The sequence below is a fragment of the Candoia aspera genome, chromosome 13 (assembly GCF_035149785.1).
Source record: "Candoia aspera isolate rCanAsp1 chromosome 13, rCanAsp1.hap2, whole genome shotgun sequence".
Taxonomy (NCBI): Eukaryota; Metazoa; Chordata; class Lepidosauria; order Squamata; family Boidae; genus Candoia; species Candoia aspera.
In genome coordinates this window covers 8,630,031-8,646,754 of record NC_086165.1, presented here as the reverse complement: position 1 = coordinate 8,646,754, position 16,724 = coordinate 8,630,031, and the positions used below count along the sequence as shown (strand labels likewise).

The 16,724-nt window shown below is 42.4% G+C and overlaps 1 protein-coding gene across 1 annotated transcript; it reads left to right on the top strand.

Annotated features, from left to right (window-relative positions):
• The first annotated feature begins 10,186 nt into the window (after positions 1-10,186).
• On the top strand, positions 10,187-13,129 carry LOC134504759 (leucine-rich repeat-containing protein 49-like). Its single transcript, XM_063314107.1, has 3 exons — positions 10,187-10,316; positions 10,899-11,052; positions 12,893-13,129. Exons 1-3 carry the CDS (start codon positions 10,222-10,224, stop codon positions 13,097-13,099), a joined length of 456 nt encoding a protein of 151 aa, XP_063170177.1. The 5' UTR covers positions 10,187-10,221; the 3' UTR covers positions 13,100-13,129.
• The last annotated feature ends 3,595 nt before the right edge of the window (positions 13,130-16,724 follow it).

Below are 16,724 nucleotides of genomic sequence, written 5' to 3'. Positions count from 1 at the left end.
CCATGGGAATAGCCAGTATCAGGACTGAAAGACAAGATATCAGCGCTGAGGCTCTGGTTCTGGTTCTGGTTCTGGTTCTAGTTCCGGTTCTGGTTCCGGTTCCGGTTCCGGTTCCAGTTCCGGTTCCAGCTCTGGTTCTAGTTCTAGTTCTAGTTCCAGCTCTGGTTCAAGCTCTAGTTCCAGCTCTGGTTCAAGCTCTAGTTCCAGCTCTGGTTCAAGTTCTAGCTCTGGTTCTAGTTCTGGTTCTGGTTCTAGTTCCGGCTCCGGCTCCGGCTCCGGCTCCAGTTCCAGTTCCAGTTCCAGTTCCAGTTCCAGTTCCAGTTCTAGTTCTAGTTCCAGCTCTGGTTCAAGTTCTAGCTCTGGTTCTAGTTCTGGTTCTAGCTATGGTTCTAGCTCTGCTTGTTGCTCTAGCTCTAGGTCTAACTCTGGTTCTAGTTCTTCTCCCAATCCTTTAGCTGCAGTGGACTGCAATTCCCATTGCCCCAAGCAGAAGGACAAAGGTTATGGATGTTCTGTAAGCTGGCAGATCTGAAGGTGGCCAGGTTGGGGCACGGTTGTTACAGACAAGAATGAATTGAGTGTGTCTTGAAATGACTGGGAGCACAACACGCGTTAATATTACTTAGTTGTTTGATTAGGCCAGAAAGTGACACGATGGCTTCTGTAAAGGCAAGGGGGATAAAAAATGTCAAGATAGCTACTGCAACCACAGGGTCAGAGCTATCAACTTTGATCCCCACCTCCTATGGACACCCTTGAGCTGATGTGAAAAGTGGGGAGATCTATCCATTTCTCTTCTCTTCCCCAGCCAAGCAATACCACCTTTTGGGGCTGAAGTGTAGACATTTACCTATTACAAGGTCCATCTATCTGTCCATCTGTCTGTTCATCTATTCATCTGTCTGTCCGTCCGTCTATCCATCTGTCTGTCTGTCCATCCGTCTGTCCGCCCGTCAATCTGTCCGTCTGTCTCTCTGTCCATCCGTCCAGTGAACACAGCATGGTTGCTTGCAGGAACAACTCTAGAATTTTAGATAAAGGTCACACCTATCCTGGAAGATTCATGGATTGAATCTGGAATTCCTGCATCCAAAGGACACGTGTTTCCACCACACAGCCAGGCTGGAGGGGGAATGTTTCTAAGAATTTTGTGGCTTTGATCACTTGCATCCAAAGCTCCCAATCACTGGGCATTCCTTTTCATTATTCCTCATATGATCACTTGCACCCCAAATGCCCTGCGTTTACACAACACAAAACAACTAGCCAGGCTGAACACTGACCATGCAAATCTCTCCACTAGTTCTCTCCCTGATTCAGTGAATGCATGTTATATGTACAATCATTCTGCAATTAACACTGGGCAATAGTTAATAAAACCCAGATTTATACTTTGAATACTATGCCAACAAATGCTGCAGTTGACACAGTACCTCTTCAGAACTACAAATCCTGTTTTTTCTGTGCTAAAGTTGTGTCTGAACTACACTATTGGCTGAAAAAAAACAACCTTAAACCACCTTAAATCTTCCAGGAGCAAAATAAATAAATCTCTCTTTTGCCTAAGTTTCTTGTACCACGAGTATACAAATAAGAAGCGTCTGTTACTAAAAATCTTTAGTACCTTCAAAATGTGGGAGAGAGGGGAAACTAGGTTTTTACTTTGACTCGCCCGGGTGGGGAGGAGCCAGTCTTCCAATAAAGTCCATGTGAACAATTCCCAATTAAATTACTCTTGTCGTGCATGCAAATACGGACAGATCTGAGCTCCGGCAAAAGGTTGCCCTTTCTCTGAAGTTGCAGTTTCTCTCATGTGGATGAAGACTGTGGCATTCCTTGAATATGCATGCGCACACCCCTTTGAAGCACTTCAGTTGCCACACATTAATGCACGTTCACTGTATATTTTAAAGTCAAACAAATAATACCTGTCATGGACATGAATATCTTCTATATTTCATTTTAAATGAAATGTCAGGATGATGGAAAATATTTCCGAGGACATTTTGCAGAGGGCAGAAAGCTGCATTCTGTACCTCCACCTGGGTGAGCAACTTCATTAGACTGGGGTGGTTCAGGGACCATCCTCTTACTCACCACCTTGCTCCTGGAGCCCTGAAACTTGAGATCAGTGGGTGAATGAGATGTAGCATTTCCTTGGTAGAACTTCTTCAGTTACATTCTTGGTTGCTTCTCCCTTGGGCCCCTGTGCTTGGCATATCAACATGAAAGGGAATGGCATAGGCTGGAAAACTAGCACCTTGCAGAAATAAAGGTCCTCCTGTGTTTCTTTTTTACCAGATTTCATTTCATCTAATGGAAGGGAACCGGGCTTTCCACATACCTTCCAAGGTGGAGACATGTGTCCACTTCTTCCTCATGTTATCCATGGATTTATCTAGCAGCCAGGTAGCTATAAGTAGTCCTCACTTAACAACCATTCATTTAGTGATGGTTCAGACTTACAACGATGCTGGAAAAACCAACTTGCAATCGGTCCTCACACTTATGACCGTCACAGTGTCACCAAGTCACATGTTTGCAATTTGGGTGCTTGGGGACCAGTTTGCAATTATGGCCATCGCAGCATCCTGTGGTCACGTGATCTCCATTTTCGACCTTCCCAGCCGGTTTCTGGCAAGCAAAATCAATAGGGAACCGTGTGATTCACTTAATGACCATGTAGTTCACTTAATGCCCATGGTGATTCACTTAACAGCTACTGCAAAAAAGGTCATAAAATTGGGTTGGATTCACTTAATGACTGCTTCACTTAGCAACCAGAATTCCAATCCCAGTTGTGGTTGTTAAGCAAGGACTACCTGTAAAGGCTCTATCAGAACATCTTTGTTTCTTACTGGACAATCATCTATAGAGCAGTTTTCAACCTCCCTGGCTTTCCAGGCATTGCTTTGATTGCAAGGCAAAACATTATTTTTTTTCCCTCTACTCTACGAAGGACAGCCCTTGATCTGTAGGCATCCTTTATCTGATAGGCCGCCCAGCTGAAGTCTGCTTTAGGAGCTGGAAGAAAAAGAATGGGCTGTACCATTTCAGAATGCAGGTAGATGCTCACATTTCTGATGGCCCCTTTTAATAGAAAGCTCCCTGAAAAAATTAGAGGGAGAGTTGGTACAGGAAGGACTAGTTTAGGTGAATGTGGATGAAGGGTGTGTATGTGTGTGTGTGAGAGAGAGACAGAGACAGAGAGAGAGACAGAGAGAGAGAGAGAAAATATCTTTCTTAAAATGGTATTCCCCAATTTATAATCTGGACTGATGCAGTACAATTTATAATATGATCTATGTCTGTATAAATCAAGAGTAGGGACTACAGAGTCACTTTGTAGTGAGGTTACCTTTTTATTTTTTATTTTCATTTTCCTCTTGAATCAGGAGCTTAGTCAAATGCAGTGTGGCTTGATGGACATAAAATCCCATATAAATTAAAATTTTGCTCATCTTCTTAATGGAAAGGCCCAGGAATTTCCAACGTGGACATGACAACTAAAAGCTTCTAAGTTGGGTTCACCCGTTTTGCTTCATCCCCCTCTGATTTCTTTTGCTTTAGCCTAGCACATTTTGTTGACCCCAGCCAATTGCGGTTTCTAAACCTATTGCTCGGCATATATTTAGTAAACCACCATCTCAACAAATCAAGGGTCAGTTCCTGTGTGAAGCCAACCATAGATTCTCCTCTTTCACAGTTGTTGGAAATATCTTATGAAACATTATTCAAGCGACGGAACACTGAATCAGATCATGGACAACCCCTCAAGTTTGCAATATCTCCATTCTCACAATGAAGGGTGCAAGAGCGGCAAATATTAAGATCTACAGCTTCCTATGGTCCATCTAGGACTAATGAATCTTACCATGAGTAGGTACACAGAAGCAAGCTGTCTTTATTTCTGTTCTCTCTTATTTATTATCTGCATCTAGACTTGCCCCCAGCAGAATATTGAGCCAATTTTATATTTCGGTGATATTTTTTCCCTTGTTTTTGCATTTCTTTGCTTTGTTGGATCAAATCCGTACTCCCTGTCTCTGAACATAACAAGTGTTTGTCTGAGAGCCTCAGCACATCCCTTTAGTGATGACTTTAAGCAGAGCAGCTCTTTGATTTACATGCAAGAGCATTTTCCCATTCAATATTGGATTAACAACACCCCACAGGTATTTGCCTTCTTTTGTCGACTGCCGTCAATAAATCTTTTATGCAACTAATTCCAATTTTCATCAGATGGATCGAGAGTTTCCAGAAGAAGAGTAAGTCATTAAGGCCAGTGACAGAATTTTATCAGCAGCCGATGAGCAAAAATAAGTTTTATTTAAGAGGGAAAATATTGGCACTGTTTCTGTCAATTTTGTCCAACATTAATATTTCAGATTTGTTGTATGCTGCCTGTGAGATGAAAAAAAAAATGGATGTGACTAAAAAAGCAGATAAGATACTGCATTGATTTCCCCCCGCCTTCTAGATGGAGACGGATTCTCTAACGTCCACATTAGCTGCACTGCGATCATGGGAGATAAATTATTAATAGGAACGTATGAACATTGTTTTGTTGTGATTAGATTTCACTTAAATATTTTTCTGCCAACTTGCACAGCAAGGGGAGGCCCTGGCATGTAAGATAAGGAATGCATTGAAATGATTTCTTTTCCCCTCCTTTCCTTTTTAGTTCATTTTGTCATATTGGAAAACTGAGCATATCTGAGAATCTTATCATTCGGGTAGCATCAAATTCCTGAAAGCTACATTAAAAATGTGGATGGTTATTTTGGCTTGTTGTCTGAGGGCTGGGGGGCGGGCAGCTAAGAAAAATTCAAAACTATAAATAATTAAACAGAGCAGCATCTATTATTCATGAGCTAAAATGACAGTTTTAATTTAGTTCTTTGTTCATCTCGGAACAAGATATTGAGGGTGAAGGTGATGTGGGGGCAGGATTGAAACTACAGTAAAAAGGTAGAGCTGATTATAGGCCTTGCTTGCATGTTCCAGAGGAACCAACAATCCAATGGTGATGAAATTGTGGGAATTTCAGATAAAAAAGGGCTTCACACAACACACAGCTGAATTATGGAATTCACTTCCTCAGGTGATGATTGAATGAACCAGGTATGTCTAGCACCCTTCATAGATATGAAGGGAGGTCACAGAGAAGAAGGCTAAATCCTATTCTTGATCATCCTAAGATCTAGGAGTAGAATAATGGATTCAGGCTGGCTGCATGCTGAATGTTAGGAACATTTCCTAACAATAAGACCAGCTTGGTCATAGAATTAGTGAGCCAGAGATGTGATCAGCTTCAGTTCACTGGATGTATTCAAGCAGCTGATGGATGACCATCTGTTAGGAATGCTTTAATATGAATTCCTACATGCAGCAGTAGCTAAACTCTGAAGCCTCAATGACCCCCTCTTAACTCAATGATTCTAAAATGTGGTGATGGCCATCAAAACAGTCTTAAAGGCAAGGGAGGATTGGAATATGTGCAAGAAAAGAGAAGAAAGAAGAGAAAAGTAAAAATATAATAAAGAAAGAGAAATCTATAAAGAAGTGACTTCCAAGCTTCATCACAACCAATGTAAACAAATTTAGTGACCCTTCACCCCCTCTAAGGTTACAAATCTCTTCATCCCATATCCATCCCTTATCTATAGACAAATCCATAAAGCATCAACTTTTCAGTCCAAACATCAGCAAGAAGTTCATAAAGGGTTGCCAGCTTTGTAACAACATATCTTATTTTAACCTTGATCAAATAAACCAACTTTATATTCCTTCCTTCTAAAAGTCTTAATCTTTAGTTCATTCAAATAGGATTTGATTTCTCTCCAATTTTTCTTTGTCCCATTGCACAAATTTCTTCAAGGCTTTAACAAACCTCTTTTGTAAATCCAGTAAGAAAAAATCATCCAGGTCACTCTCTTGGTTTGTCACTTGTATCTCCCTTTTCATTTTTAAAACATCATCCAGTTTCTTTTGTACATCCAGTAGAGCATCCTTTTCCAAGTCATTCTCTTGGTCTTTCATTTGTAAATCCACTTTCAGTATCACCTCTATCTTGTTAGACAAAATTTGTTCCACATCTGTCATTGAAGAATAATACGTTTTGGACATAGTCTATCTATCAGACATCATTACTGACACTGATGATATTGTGGCTATTAATTTCTGACTCCATTCTTCAAAAGCCTCCTTCAATATGTTCAGTGTTATAGCATTTTGCATCATTTTATAAGTCCCGTAAATAAAACCAGGCTTGGTTTTTTTTCCCCTCTGCTTAGGAACTTTACTCCCCTCTAGTGTCCAGTTTCTAAAATCATAAAATTACTTATCTTTATCATGTCTTACAATAACCAAAGCAAATCTGTTTCCTATGAGCTGTTATTCTTTTCAATTAATTCCAAAATCTTTTAGTAAAAGGCAATATTCCAAATTTATCTGGGCCTTTAATCCATTTATAACTTTCTTAGATCAAAATCTTATTTAGCTTTTTTTAATTTATTTATTTATCCAATTTGTCCCCACCCATCTCCTCCCTTCGGGGGACTCTGGGCGGTTTACAGTAATTAATCAAAACAACAATCATACAATGAATAAAATATACAATATAAAATTACAGTAATAAATAATATAAATAAGAGTAAAAAATAAAAAGTCCAAGTGGCAAAAGAATCTAAAGCAGTCCAAGTGTGGGAGGAGTGGTTTATAGCAGCCATCCCCATGTAGATCTATTCCCCTCTTCACCCCAAGCGAGGTGGCAGAACCAGGTCTTCAAACTCCTCCAAAAGGCCAGGAGCGATGGGCCCAATCTCACCTCTGGAGGCAGCATGTTCCATAGGGCGGGCACCACTGCAGAGAAGGCCCGCTTCCTGGACCCTGCCAAACGAAGTTGTCTTAGAGACAGGGTCCGCAGCATGCCCTCTCTGCACAATCGGATGGGACGGGCTGATGTAATGGGGGATGTTTTGTAATGTAATGTAATGTAATGTTTTGCTGTTTATTTCAAATTTGTTAAGTTCTTAAGCTTATGATTAATTTTTCTTTCGTAAAGAGTTGAAGATACACTCACTCAATGAAGACTTTGCAAACTTGTCATTCCGAAGGTCTCTAATAGCTTTAAGATAGTTAATAGGCTATTTCCTAAAGTGATTAGAAAATGAGGTTTGTGAACTTAGTGTCCTTTAAAAGTCTCTGCCCCAGTTGCGAGCAAGATGGCTGATCCCATCTTCTCCCAGCATTCAAACCCATGGAAAACTACTGTCCTGGGGTCTCCTCACAAGGAACCACCATCTAGAGCACATGTGGGTGATCTCCCATCCTCTGCTTGTCCAGAGAGGTTGCAATGAACCAGTCTACTCACCAGTTCCTTGGTCTTTGCCATGGCCATCAACTCTGCTTTCACAGAGCCATCTTAAGCCATACCTCCTCCGGAAGCTTCAGGACTGGACAAGTTCTTGAGGATAAAGCTACAATTGGCTACTGTTTAGGATAGAAAAATGCTACCCTCATGTTGTCTTAGAATTCTGGAATTTGGAGACCCAAATATCTGGAAAGCATCCAGCTAGGAAAGATTGTGCATCACTAGACATACAGACAATTGTAGATTTCCAGAACTAGGAGGAAAAAATAGATATGGAAAACTGATATAACATCTCTTTGCAATGGAACATCTGATTTAATTGGATAGTAAGAGAAAAGCTAATGTTGTAAGTGAAACATCTAGAGAGTGCAAAAAAGCAAAGACAGAGAATAGCTGAGATGCAAGCCCTACGTATGAAGAGAAAGAAATATGAAATGTCAACCATTACAAAAACGTCTCATAGAAATTCCAACCTAAGCTTAGACCGTAAGACCCAAGAGATCTGGTTGGTGCTTCACTTTCTTTGGAGAAACAGGTCACATCCTGTATCAGTTCTTTTGACATGCATCAGTGCTCATCTGTAGCATTCAGTGAAAAGTTTGACAGCCTGACAGTTGCATGGAAGTTGCTGCCTTTGAGTCAAGAACCTGGTAGCCTTTAGTTCATTGGGGAAGTTGCTGCATTCAAGGAAATGCCTCCTCTTTGTCAAGAGAGCAAGCCATAAATCGGTGCGTGGTGAATGCTGTCTGCTTTTGCCAGCCAGTGGAGTTTTGTCACAAATCTTTGTTGGGGAGGGCCAGTGCTGATTAAAGGACAGGTGGGGACAATTTGTTGCCTTGTTCCTGCCATTACCCAAGGACAGGCAATGATTAAAGGAATGTTGATATCAATTTGAGGCCAAACCTTTAAAACTGGGGGATTGCATTTGTCAAGGCAGGTTGGGAATTATTTATTGCTTTTAAAAAAGAGAAGATTAATTGATGAAAAAGAAGGCAAAGAGAGGATGGGCAGGTATTAAAAATGTCTGTCAAACTCTCACTGTGGCTTTGTAGCATTTCTAGAGAAATTGCTGTGTTAATCCACTGCAGCAAGACTCTTGTGGCATGATAAAGACAAACAGATTTGTTATACTCCTAGATTTCATGACTGTACTCCCTTTGTAGCCCCTACATGTGACAAAGTAGGCTATTCTCCATGGCAGCTAAATCTATATTATTATTGTTAGACTTTAAGATGCCACCAAAAGAGGAAGGGAGAGGAAGAAGATGGGACCCTGAAATCTAATTCTGGATTTGGGTAGATGCGTACGGGTGTGTGTGGGGGCGTTTATAATTTACAAGTGCACATTTCTGCATGCTCTGTCTTGCCAGAGCTGGTGCCGAAGCCAAAGGACTGACATAAATACGAGGCTTGAAGACGTTGCATCTGGCTGGATGTGTCTCTCCAGTGGGAGCTGATTGATGATCGCACATTCCCTTTCAGGCACGCCTAGCATCACCTGGTATGTCCGCTTCAGTGTTGAGGGTTTCTGCCTTTTTTTCTTCTGTGTTTGGTTAAATCATGGTTAAGCAGACTTAGCGTGATATATGAAGCCAGTGAAGTACCTGTCAGCCTTCCCAGGTGGACCAGGCAGGAGACACGGCCAGATGAGCTAATTCTACTTTACTGTAAGGCTACATTAGTAGAAATCTTGCCAGTCTGAGAATATATTTCCTTAATGGTTAGAGCCGGGTTTAGATGATCCTGAAACCGGCTTGAGTTTTGCCCCCAATAAAACAGAAGTTTCTCACGCAAAAAATGTGTTCACAGCACGTAGCAATCTAACAAACACTTCTGAGCGTTTTGCTGCCTCTTTCTGATGTCTGAATCGGGATGAAAGAGGTTTCGTACTCCAGTTGCACTGCTGACATGCGCAGATTCCTGACAAGACCTCTGTGTGTGCGCAAGTGCGTGTGGCCGTCTGCGTGTTTGCCAAATAAGCCAGCGAATGTATTGGCGGAACCAAGCAAAATTTCCAACAGGAAAAAACATGAGAAAGTTGGAGTCAGGAGTAAAGCAAAGTGCAGTCAGGAAATGGGGGCTGCGGGTGGGGAATCACACCGGATGCTTGCTTGCTTGCTTTATTTATTTGCTTGTGTGGCACTGGCATGCTATCTTTTGTAACGGGGGCATCTTTAAAAAGGGTGATTCTGGACATGCAGCAAACCTCAGCAGGCTTGGAAAAGCTCATTTATAGCTGGTTACGAACTCGGGCTTGCATCCGATAGCTCATTCGATGTATTAAATATATTTAAGAATGCAGCTTGCCAGCTTTGCTTTTCACTTCTTTTTTGGTATTCCTTAATCATGGAGCAGAGGATGAAGGGGGCCAAAATCCTCAACTCAGCTGAAACCTCCCAGGAGGAGGAAAAAGTGAGCAAGAGGGAACTGTTGCATTTAAGTACGTCAGAATCTTACAAAGCAAATGCTCCGTTACTGTCTCATTGTCGATGTTCTTCTTAATTCCACATAAATTACTTTTATGAGAACTTGTTGGGTCATTCTTGTACCCCTGAGATTGTGTGTATGGGTATGCATTTTTTATATGTATGTATGTGATTATTTGTGATCCGCTGGGAATGTGATACAGTTTGCAAGTTTGGAAATCCAAGAGGATCCACCGCTTGCCTCCTTAAATACGTATGGATACGGTGCCCCAGTCACACTGCCTCTTGCACAAGAGCTGTTGCAGGGTTGTAGGTCCTGAGCAAAGTCCTCGTTTGGACCCCTGCGTAAACCTTTGGTTGAAACGGCTTTACTTTGGCTCTCTTCCTTCCCTTCCCCCTCTGCAGGTTACACAGAATGACATGGTCATGGCTGAAAGACTGTTTGGGATCTTGGCCTACGTGGCGTCTTCCAACATGCCCTATTACCGCCTGATTTCGCTGCTTGGAGATTGCAGGTGGATAACTGAGATTAAATGGAGGGGCACCTTTGCGTGTGAGGAGGGATGGTGGCCTGAACGTTGAGCAGAGAGCTCCAGGTGGCTTTTTGGTTACTAGGGCCTTGGATGGGAAGCCTCCTGCTCCAGGCATAAATATGCAGTCAGTATCTCTGGATGTGCAAGGCAACTATCCCCTTCCCTCAAATTTGAACAAAGTACTTTGAAAGGAAAGTGTTTATTTTTTATTTTCCACTCATATTTGAGCTCCCCCCCCCCCCCTCAGTTTTACATCTCATCCCTCTTTTCCTCCTCACTGTTTTGGAGATTTCATGGACAGTCTTTGTCAAACAAGTTTGACAGACCCTGTCTGTCCAAGTGCTAAGTGGCTGCAGTTCTGAAATTCTGGCACGAGACAGAAATAAACACCCTGAGCAGATCACATACGTGGTGATCAAATAAATCAGGTTCTCATAAACAAATGGATGAACAAAAATGAAGGTAACTCAATAAGTAACTCAATAAGTAACTCAATGATAAGGCTCTGCAGTATTTAATAGACTTGTAAATCTTTTTTGTTTTTTATCCCTGGTCTGTCCCCAGGAAGAAACAATTATGCTTTCTTTTGGAGGCCAAAGGAAAGAAATTGGGGACTGCGAGTGACAATGGCAACAGCCACTGGAAGCTCGAAGGAGAAAATATGACCCGATCCATGCTGAATTATATTTCAAGGGTTTTAGAGAGAGAAAAGCAGGAAGTAAGTGGTCTGGGCAGAATTCGTGCTACAGAAGAAAGACAAGTCAATAGTTTGTTTTCGTTGGGTTGCAATTGTTGGTCCACTTTATACTCCGTTCCTTATATAATTTCTTTTGCTGGAAAGGGCACTGCCAATTTCCATCTAGCGGAACAATTCATTTCCAGGTCTAACCGGAAAATCAGTGATGTCTGCTGCTCCAGAAGCATCAGTAGCACAAGGGGAAGGGTGCATAAGCTGACACACACACCCCGCCCGGGTTTGAAGACACTTTCGCCCTCCCTCGTTCAATCTTTCCTCCCCCTTGCTTGGCTGGAAAATGGATATCAGCAGATTAGGGGCTCGTTGTCGAAAGTATATGTAATGTATTATGGACGTGAGGTTGGGAATGAACCCGTGCAGAATGTTTTATTTATTTTATTGGAATTAGTTGCTCATTTTTTTTCCCCAGCAGCCAAGGTGGTTGTGTGATTGTATGAATCTGTCCCGTTCCTTTCCCATAGGCTGCTCAATTTCTGGTCAGTTCAGACCCTTCTTCCACTCAGCAACATCTAGTGCAGACATTTGGGGCAGCTGGATGCCGGGAGTTTCTTGAGTTTTTTCAGGTGCCTCCTCTTTAAGTAAAGTCTCTCATATTTGATAGCATATATCAGTGTTTCTCAACCTTGGCAACTTTAAGACAGGTGGACTTCAATTCCCAGAATTCCCCAGCCAGCCAGTGGAAATTATTCTGGGAGTTGAAGTCCACACATCCTGAGTTGCCACGGTTGAGAAACACTGGTGTATACAGTGAGTAAAAACATTTCCATTTGTACTCTGGATTAAGCCTCACTGAGTTCAGTGGAAGTGATTACTATGGAAAGCCAGAGGAGTGGAATTAAAAAATCCCGGCTACAAAGGGTCCCTGCAGAACGTGACACATAGTTGACTATTAAGGGTGGCAAGTTGAGAATAATTAGAAGATAGGCAGAGTTTGCCTTTTATTATTCATTAAAAACTGTAATAAGTGGTTTGGAGGAACAAGTTGGGAGCTGACATTTTTAGTGTGCTATTAAATCAGCTGAATTTAACCCCATGGCAGTTTCCAGGGGGAAGATGTTACAAGGCTGTATGCAAATCCTTCATGAAAGGAAAACAGGATACTTGTTGAACAAGGCTGTCTCGGCGCTGCGTCAATAGACTTGCCCCCTTTCCCACTAGCCTTTCTCCAATAACATGAAAAAGCTGTCGGACAATCAAGGTAATTCGCAGGGATAGGAAACTGTGCTCCCTAGCACAGTATCCAGGCAAAACCACTTAAAACGTACATGCCATCTCATGAGCAGCTGACTCACAGCAACACTGTTGATATGAATTACTGCATACTTATTCTTCTAAATCATTTTGGATTGCCTGCTGTATCACAAGGCTCCTGATAAAAATTAGCACAGGAGGAAAAACCTGGAACGTTTGTGATTGCACGGGGGCTCAAGGAGCAGTTGAGTGGCCAAACTATGGTGAACCTAGGCCACAGTGCTTGAAGTGGAAAATACCTTGTTATTCAGTTACCTGGCTAGATATTCCCTCCCTCTCTCCCTCCTTCCTCTGTTTTCTCTGTTTCTAGAAATTGACTAACTTTCTCTCCTTCCTGTGGCGATCAAAGACACTCAGTGGTCTCAGTTCTCCTGAAAGGGAGACTGCCCTACCCTTTGGGGTAGCTCTGATTCTCTAGGACCCCCGTGTCAGTGGCCCTTCCTCCCCCCTCCCCTGTTCTCTCTTTGGTCTTCTTTTGTAACTAACCTTCGCGGTTCCAGCAGGGGTTTGCTTCCCGATGTTTGCCCTCAGCAGTGGTTCTTCTGTGCAGGACATGAAGGACAAGAAGAAGTTCTGCCAAACCTACATCCAGCAGTTAGTGAAGGAAGCGGCTGACATCCACGTGAAATACGAGTCTTTGCAGAAGCTCTGGCCCCAGATGTTCATTGAGCTCGTCAGGGACGCCGTGATCGAGATGCACAACAAGGATTCCTACAGGAGGCACTGCTTGCAGCGTGTGGCTGAGCAGAAGCTGTAACGTCACCAGGCTCCCTTCGCGTGTCAGTATTCCGCCCCAGATGTTGTTGCTGGCCCCAAAGGCTGGCCTTCTATACTGTCGCCATCGCCCTGAGACATTTTTCAATGCCTTGCCTTGAAGAAGACTCCTTTTCCCAGCAAAATATGCTCTTTTCCTATTTTCAGATGAGATTGCTTTTGTCCCCGCCCCACGGCCTAGTGTACATGAACACTGGCTTAATGCACAGATGGGCAGACCACGCAACATTTTTTGCTGAAGCAAAAGCATCCTCGCTTCCCTGCCTTTTTTTTTTTCTTTTTTTGGGGCTGGTGCTGTAACTTTGCATGTTCAAGCACTACTTCGAAAGAAATAACACCTGGAACTCACTCGTTTGATTTTGAATGGTGGTGGTGGTGGTGGTAGTGGTGGTATTATTATTATTATTATTATTATTATTATTATTATTATTATTATTATTTTCCTGGTACTATTGCTACTGCGGGTGGTAGTGATAGTGGGGGACAATGTTGAATTGAAAACACTGGATTTTGAGGATTGGAAGTTAATAAATTATTCTGTTGATAACTCTCAGAGGAGCTGTTCTCTTTTGAAACTGGCAGAACCGTGTGGTCCTGTGTTTCAGGCCTTCGGTGGTTGGAGCTGTCTGCTTAGCCAGTCCTGCGAGCCTGAAGAAGCAGGTCTGTGGCTTGCTCAGCCTGAGACTTCTGTCTGCACCAGTGTTTTTTGAACCTGGCCACTTTAAGCTGGGTGGACTTCCACTCCCAGAATTCCCCAGCCAGCATGTAGATGTAAATGTACTCTAGGTGTAGGTGTAGGTGATGTAGATCAGGTGTGGCCAACCCACAGCCTGTGGGCCACACGAGGCCCTGAACAGCTTGTAACGTGGCCCCAAGGATGAAGCACACGAAGAGTAAAATTAGAATTAAAATTTCTGACGAGCACCTTGAGAACTCACTGAGAATTGCAATGACTTTCATTGAACCAGACACTGATGCATTAGTTTCACGAAGACAAGGTCAAATATCCCTAGTTTTATGTGGCCCTCTTTTTAAAAATTTTATAATAAAAATATATAAAAATAAATGAAGTTTTATTACTTATATACACTAACTATATTATATATTTTATGTGTGGCCCAAGACAATCCCTCTTCACTCAGGGTGGCCCAGGGAAGCCAAAAGGCTGGACACCCGTGATGTAGACCTAGACGCAGAACAGACAAGAGGAAGCACTTCACCCAGCGCAGAATCAACCTGTGGAATTCATTCAAAGAAGATGGGATGGCCGTTAACCTGGATGGCGTTAAAAGAGAGTTGAATATATTCATGGCGGATGGGCCTGTCAAGGGCTGGGTCTCCATCTCCTGGTTGTGAGCGGTCCGAGACATCTGGGTTGGCCATGGCGTGAAGCAAATTGCTGGGCCACGATAGGCCTTGGCTTGGTCCAGTGGAGCTGTCCTTACACCCACACATTGTGCTAAAGCTATCGTGCGGTTTGCTTGGGTTTGCCTTACTGGGTTCTTCGAAACCAGCCCATTGTAGTTTATAAACCATGGTTTAAGGCCTAATGCAGGGCGTGGTCTAGCTAGCTGCAGTTTATTCCATGAACCAGAGTTAAGTGAGGTAGGTAAAGGTAAAGGTTTCCCTTGACGTAAAGTCCAGTCGTGTCCGACTCTAGGGGGCGGTGCTCATCTCCGTTTCAAAGCCTTGGAGCCGGCGTTGTCCATAGGACACTTCCGGGTCATGTGGCCAGCATGACTCACGGAACGCCGTTACCTTCCCGCCGAAGCGGTACCAATTAATCTACTCACATTTGCATGTTTTCGAACTGCTTGGTGTGCAGGAGCTGGGACGAGCAACGGGAGCTCACCCCGCCGCGCGGTTTCGAACCGCCGACCTTCCGATCGGCAGCTCAGCGGTTTAAGTGAAATGGGTCAAAAACTTCAAAATGGCATCTGCAACAGTATGTTTGAAGCCCTGCCGCTTTTTGACATGTATCAAAGTCCCCCCCATATGCATACAGATCCCCAGATGAAGAAAACTTCTCTGTTGTTTCTCAATAATTTCAAATGTTTAAGGCAGTGTTTTCCAACCTTGGCCACTTTAAGCTGGGTGGACTTCAACTCCCAGAATTTCCACCATTCATGTTCTAACATTATAGGAAAGGGAGAAAAATCTCTGTTGACCACATCCTTGGTTTGATATGACCTATCCAGCTTACTTCCCTAATCCTACCTTCCTTTTTCAGGTCAACCAGGAAATGGTGGAACTGCCCCATACCCTGGAGTTCACGAGCTCCATTTCCAAGATCAAAAATATGGTGATAATAAAGTTAGCAGCAGACGTGGAAATCCATTATAATGGCCAACACACTCTGTTCATCAAAGTGGAACCAGAGTACCAAGGGAAGCTGTGTGGAATGTGTGGGAATTTTAATGGTATTCCAGAGGATGATAAAGTGCTGCCTGATGGAAGCAGAGCCCAGAATGACTTGCATTTTGGCAATGCCTGGAAAACAGAGAGCAGCCCAGCAGGGTAAGAAAAGATTCAGAGATCAGTTGCTAAGCCTCGCTGCTCTGTGGTGAGTCCAATTAAATAAAAGTCACTTTGCATTCCAATATAGATGCAAATACTGCACATCTGCATTTGAATGAAAAGTAAGTAAGTAGCGTAAAGTAAGTAAATAGCATAAAGTAAGTAAGTAACGTAAGTTAAGTGAATAGCGTAAGTTAAGCAAGTAGCGTAAGTTAAGTAAATAGTGTAAGTTAAGCAAGTAGCGTAAGTTAAGCAAGTAGCGTAAGTTAAGTAAATAGCGTAAGTTAAGCAAGTAGCGTAAGTTAAGCAAGTAGCGTAAGTTAAGCAAGTAGCGTAAGTTAAGCAAGTAGCGTAAGTTAAGTGAATAGCGTAAGTTAAGCAAGTAGCGTAAGTTAAGTGAATAGCGTAAGTTAAGCAAGTAGCGTAAGTTAAGTAAATAGCGTAAGTTAAGCAAGTAGCGTAAGTTAAGCAAGTAGCGTAAGTTAAGCAAGTAGCGTAAGTTAAGTAAATAGCGTAAGTTAAGCAAGTAGCGTAAGTTAAGTAAATAGCGTAAGTTAAGCAAGTAGCGTAAGTTAAGCAAGTAGCGTAAGTTAAGCAAGTAGCGTAAGTTAAGTGAATAGCGTAAGTTAAGCAAGTAGCGTAAGTTAAGTAAATAGCGTAAGTTAAGCAAGTAGCGTAAGTTAAGTTAAGCAAGTAGCGTAAGTTAAGCAAGTAGCGTAAGTTAAGCAAGTAGCGTAAGTTAAGCAAGTAGCGTAAGTTAAGCGAATAGCGTAAGTTAAGCAAGTAGCGTAAGTTAAGCAAATAGCGTAAGTTAAGCAAGTAGCGTAAGTTAAGTAAATAGCGTAAGTTAAGCAAGTAGCGTAAGTTAAGTAAATAGCGTAAGTTAAGCAAGTAGCGTAAGTTAAGTAAATAGCGTAAGTTAAGCAAGTAGCGTAAGTTAAGCAAGTAGCGTAAGTTAAGTAAATAGCGTAAGTTAAGTAAGTAGCGTAAGTTAAGTAAATAGCGTAAGTTAAGTAAATAGCGTAAGTTAAGTAAGCGTAAGTTAAGCAAGTACCGTAAGTTAAGTAAATAGCGTAAGTTAAGCAAGTAGC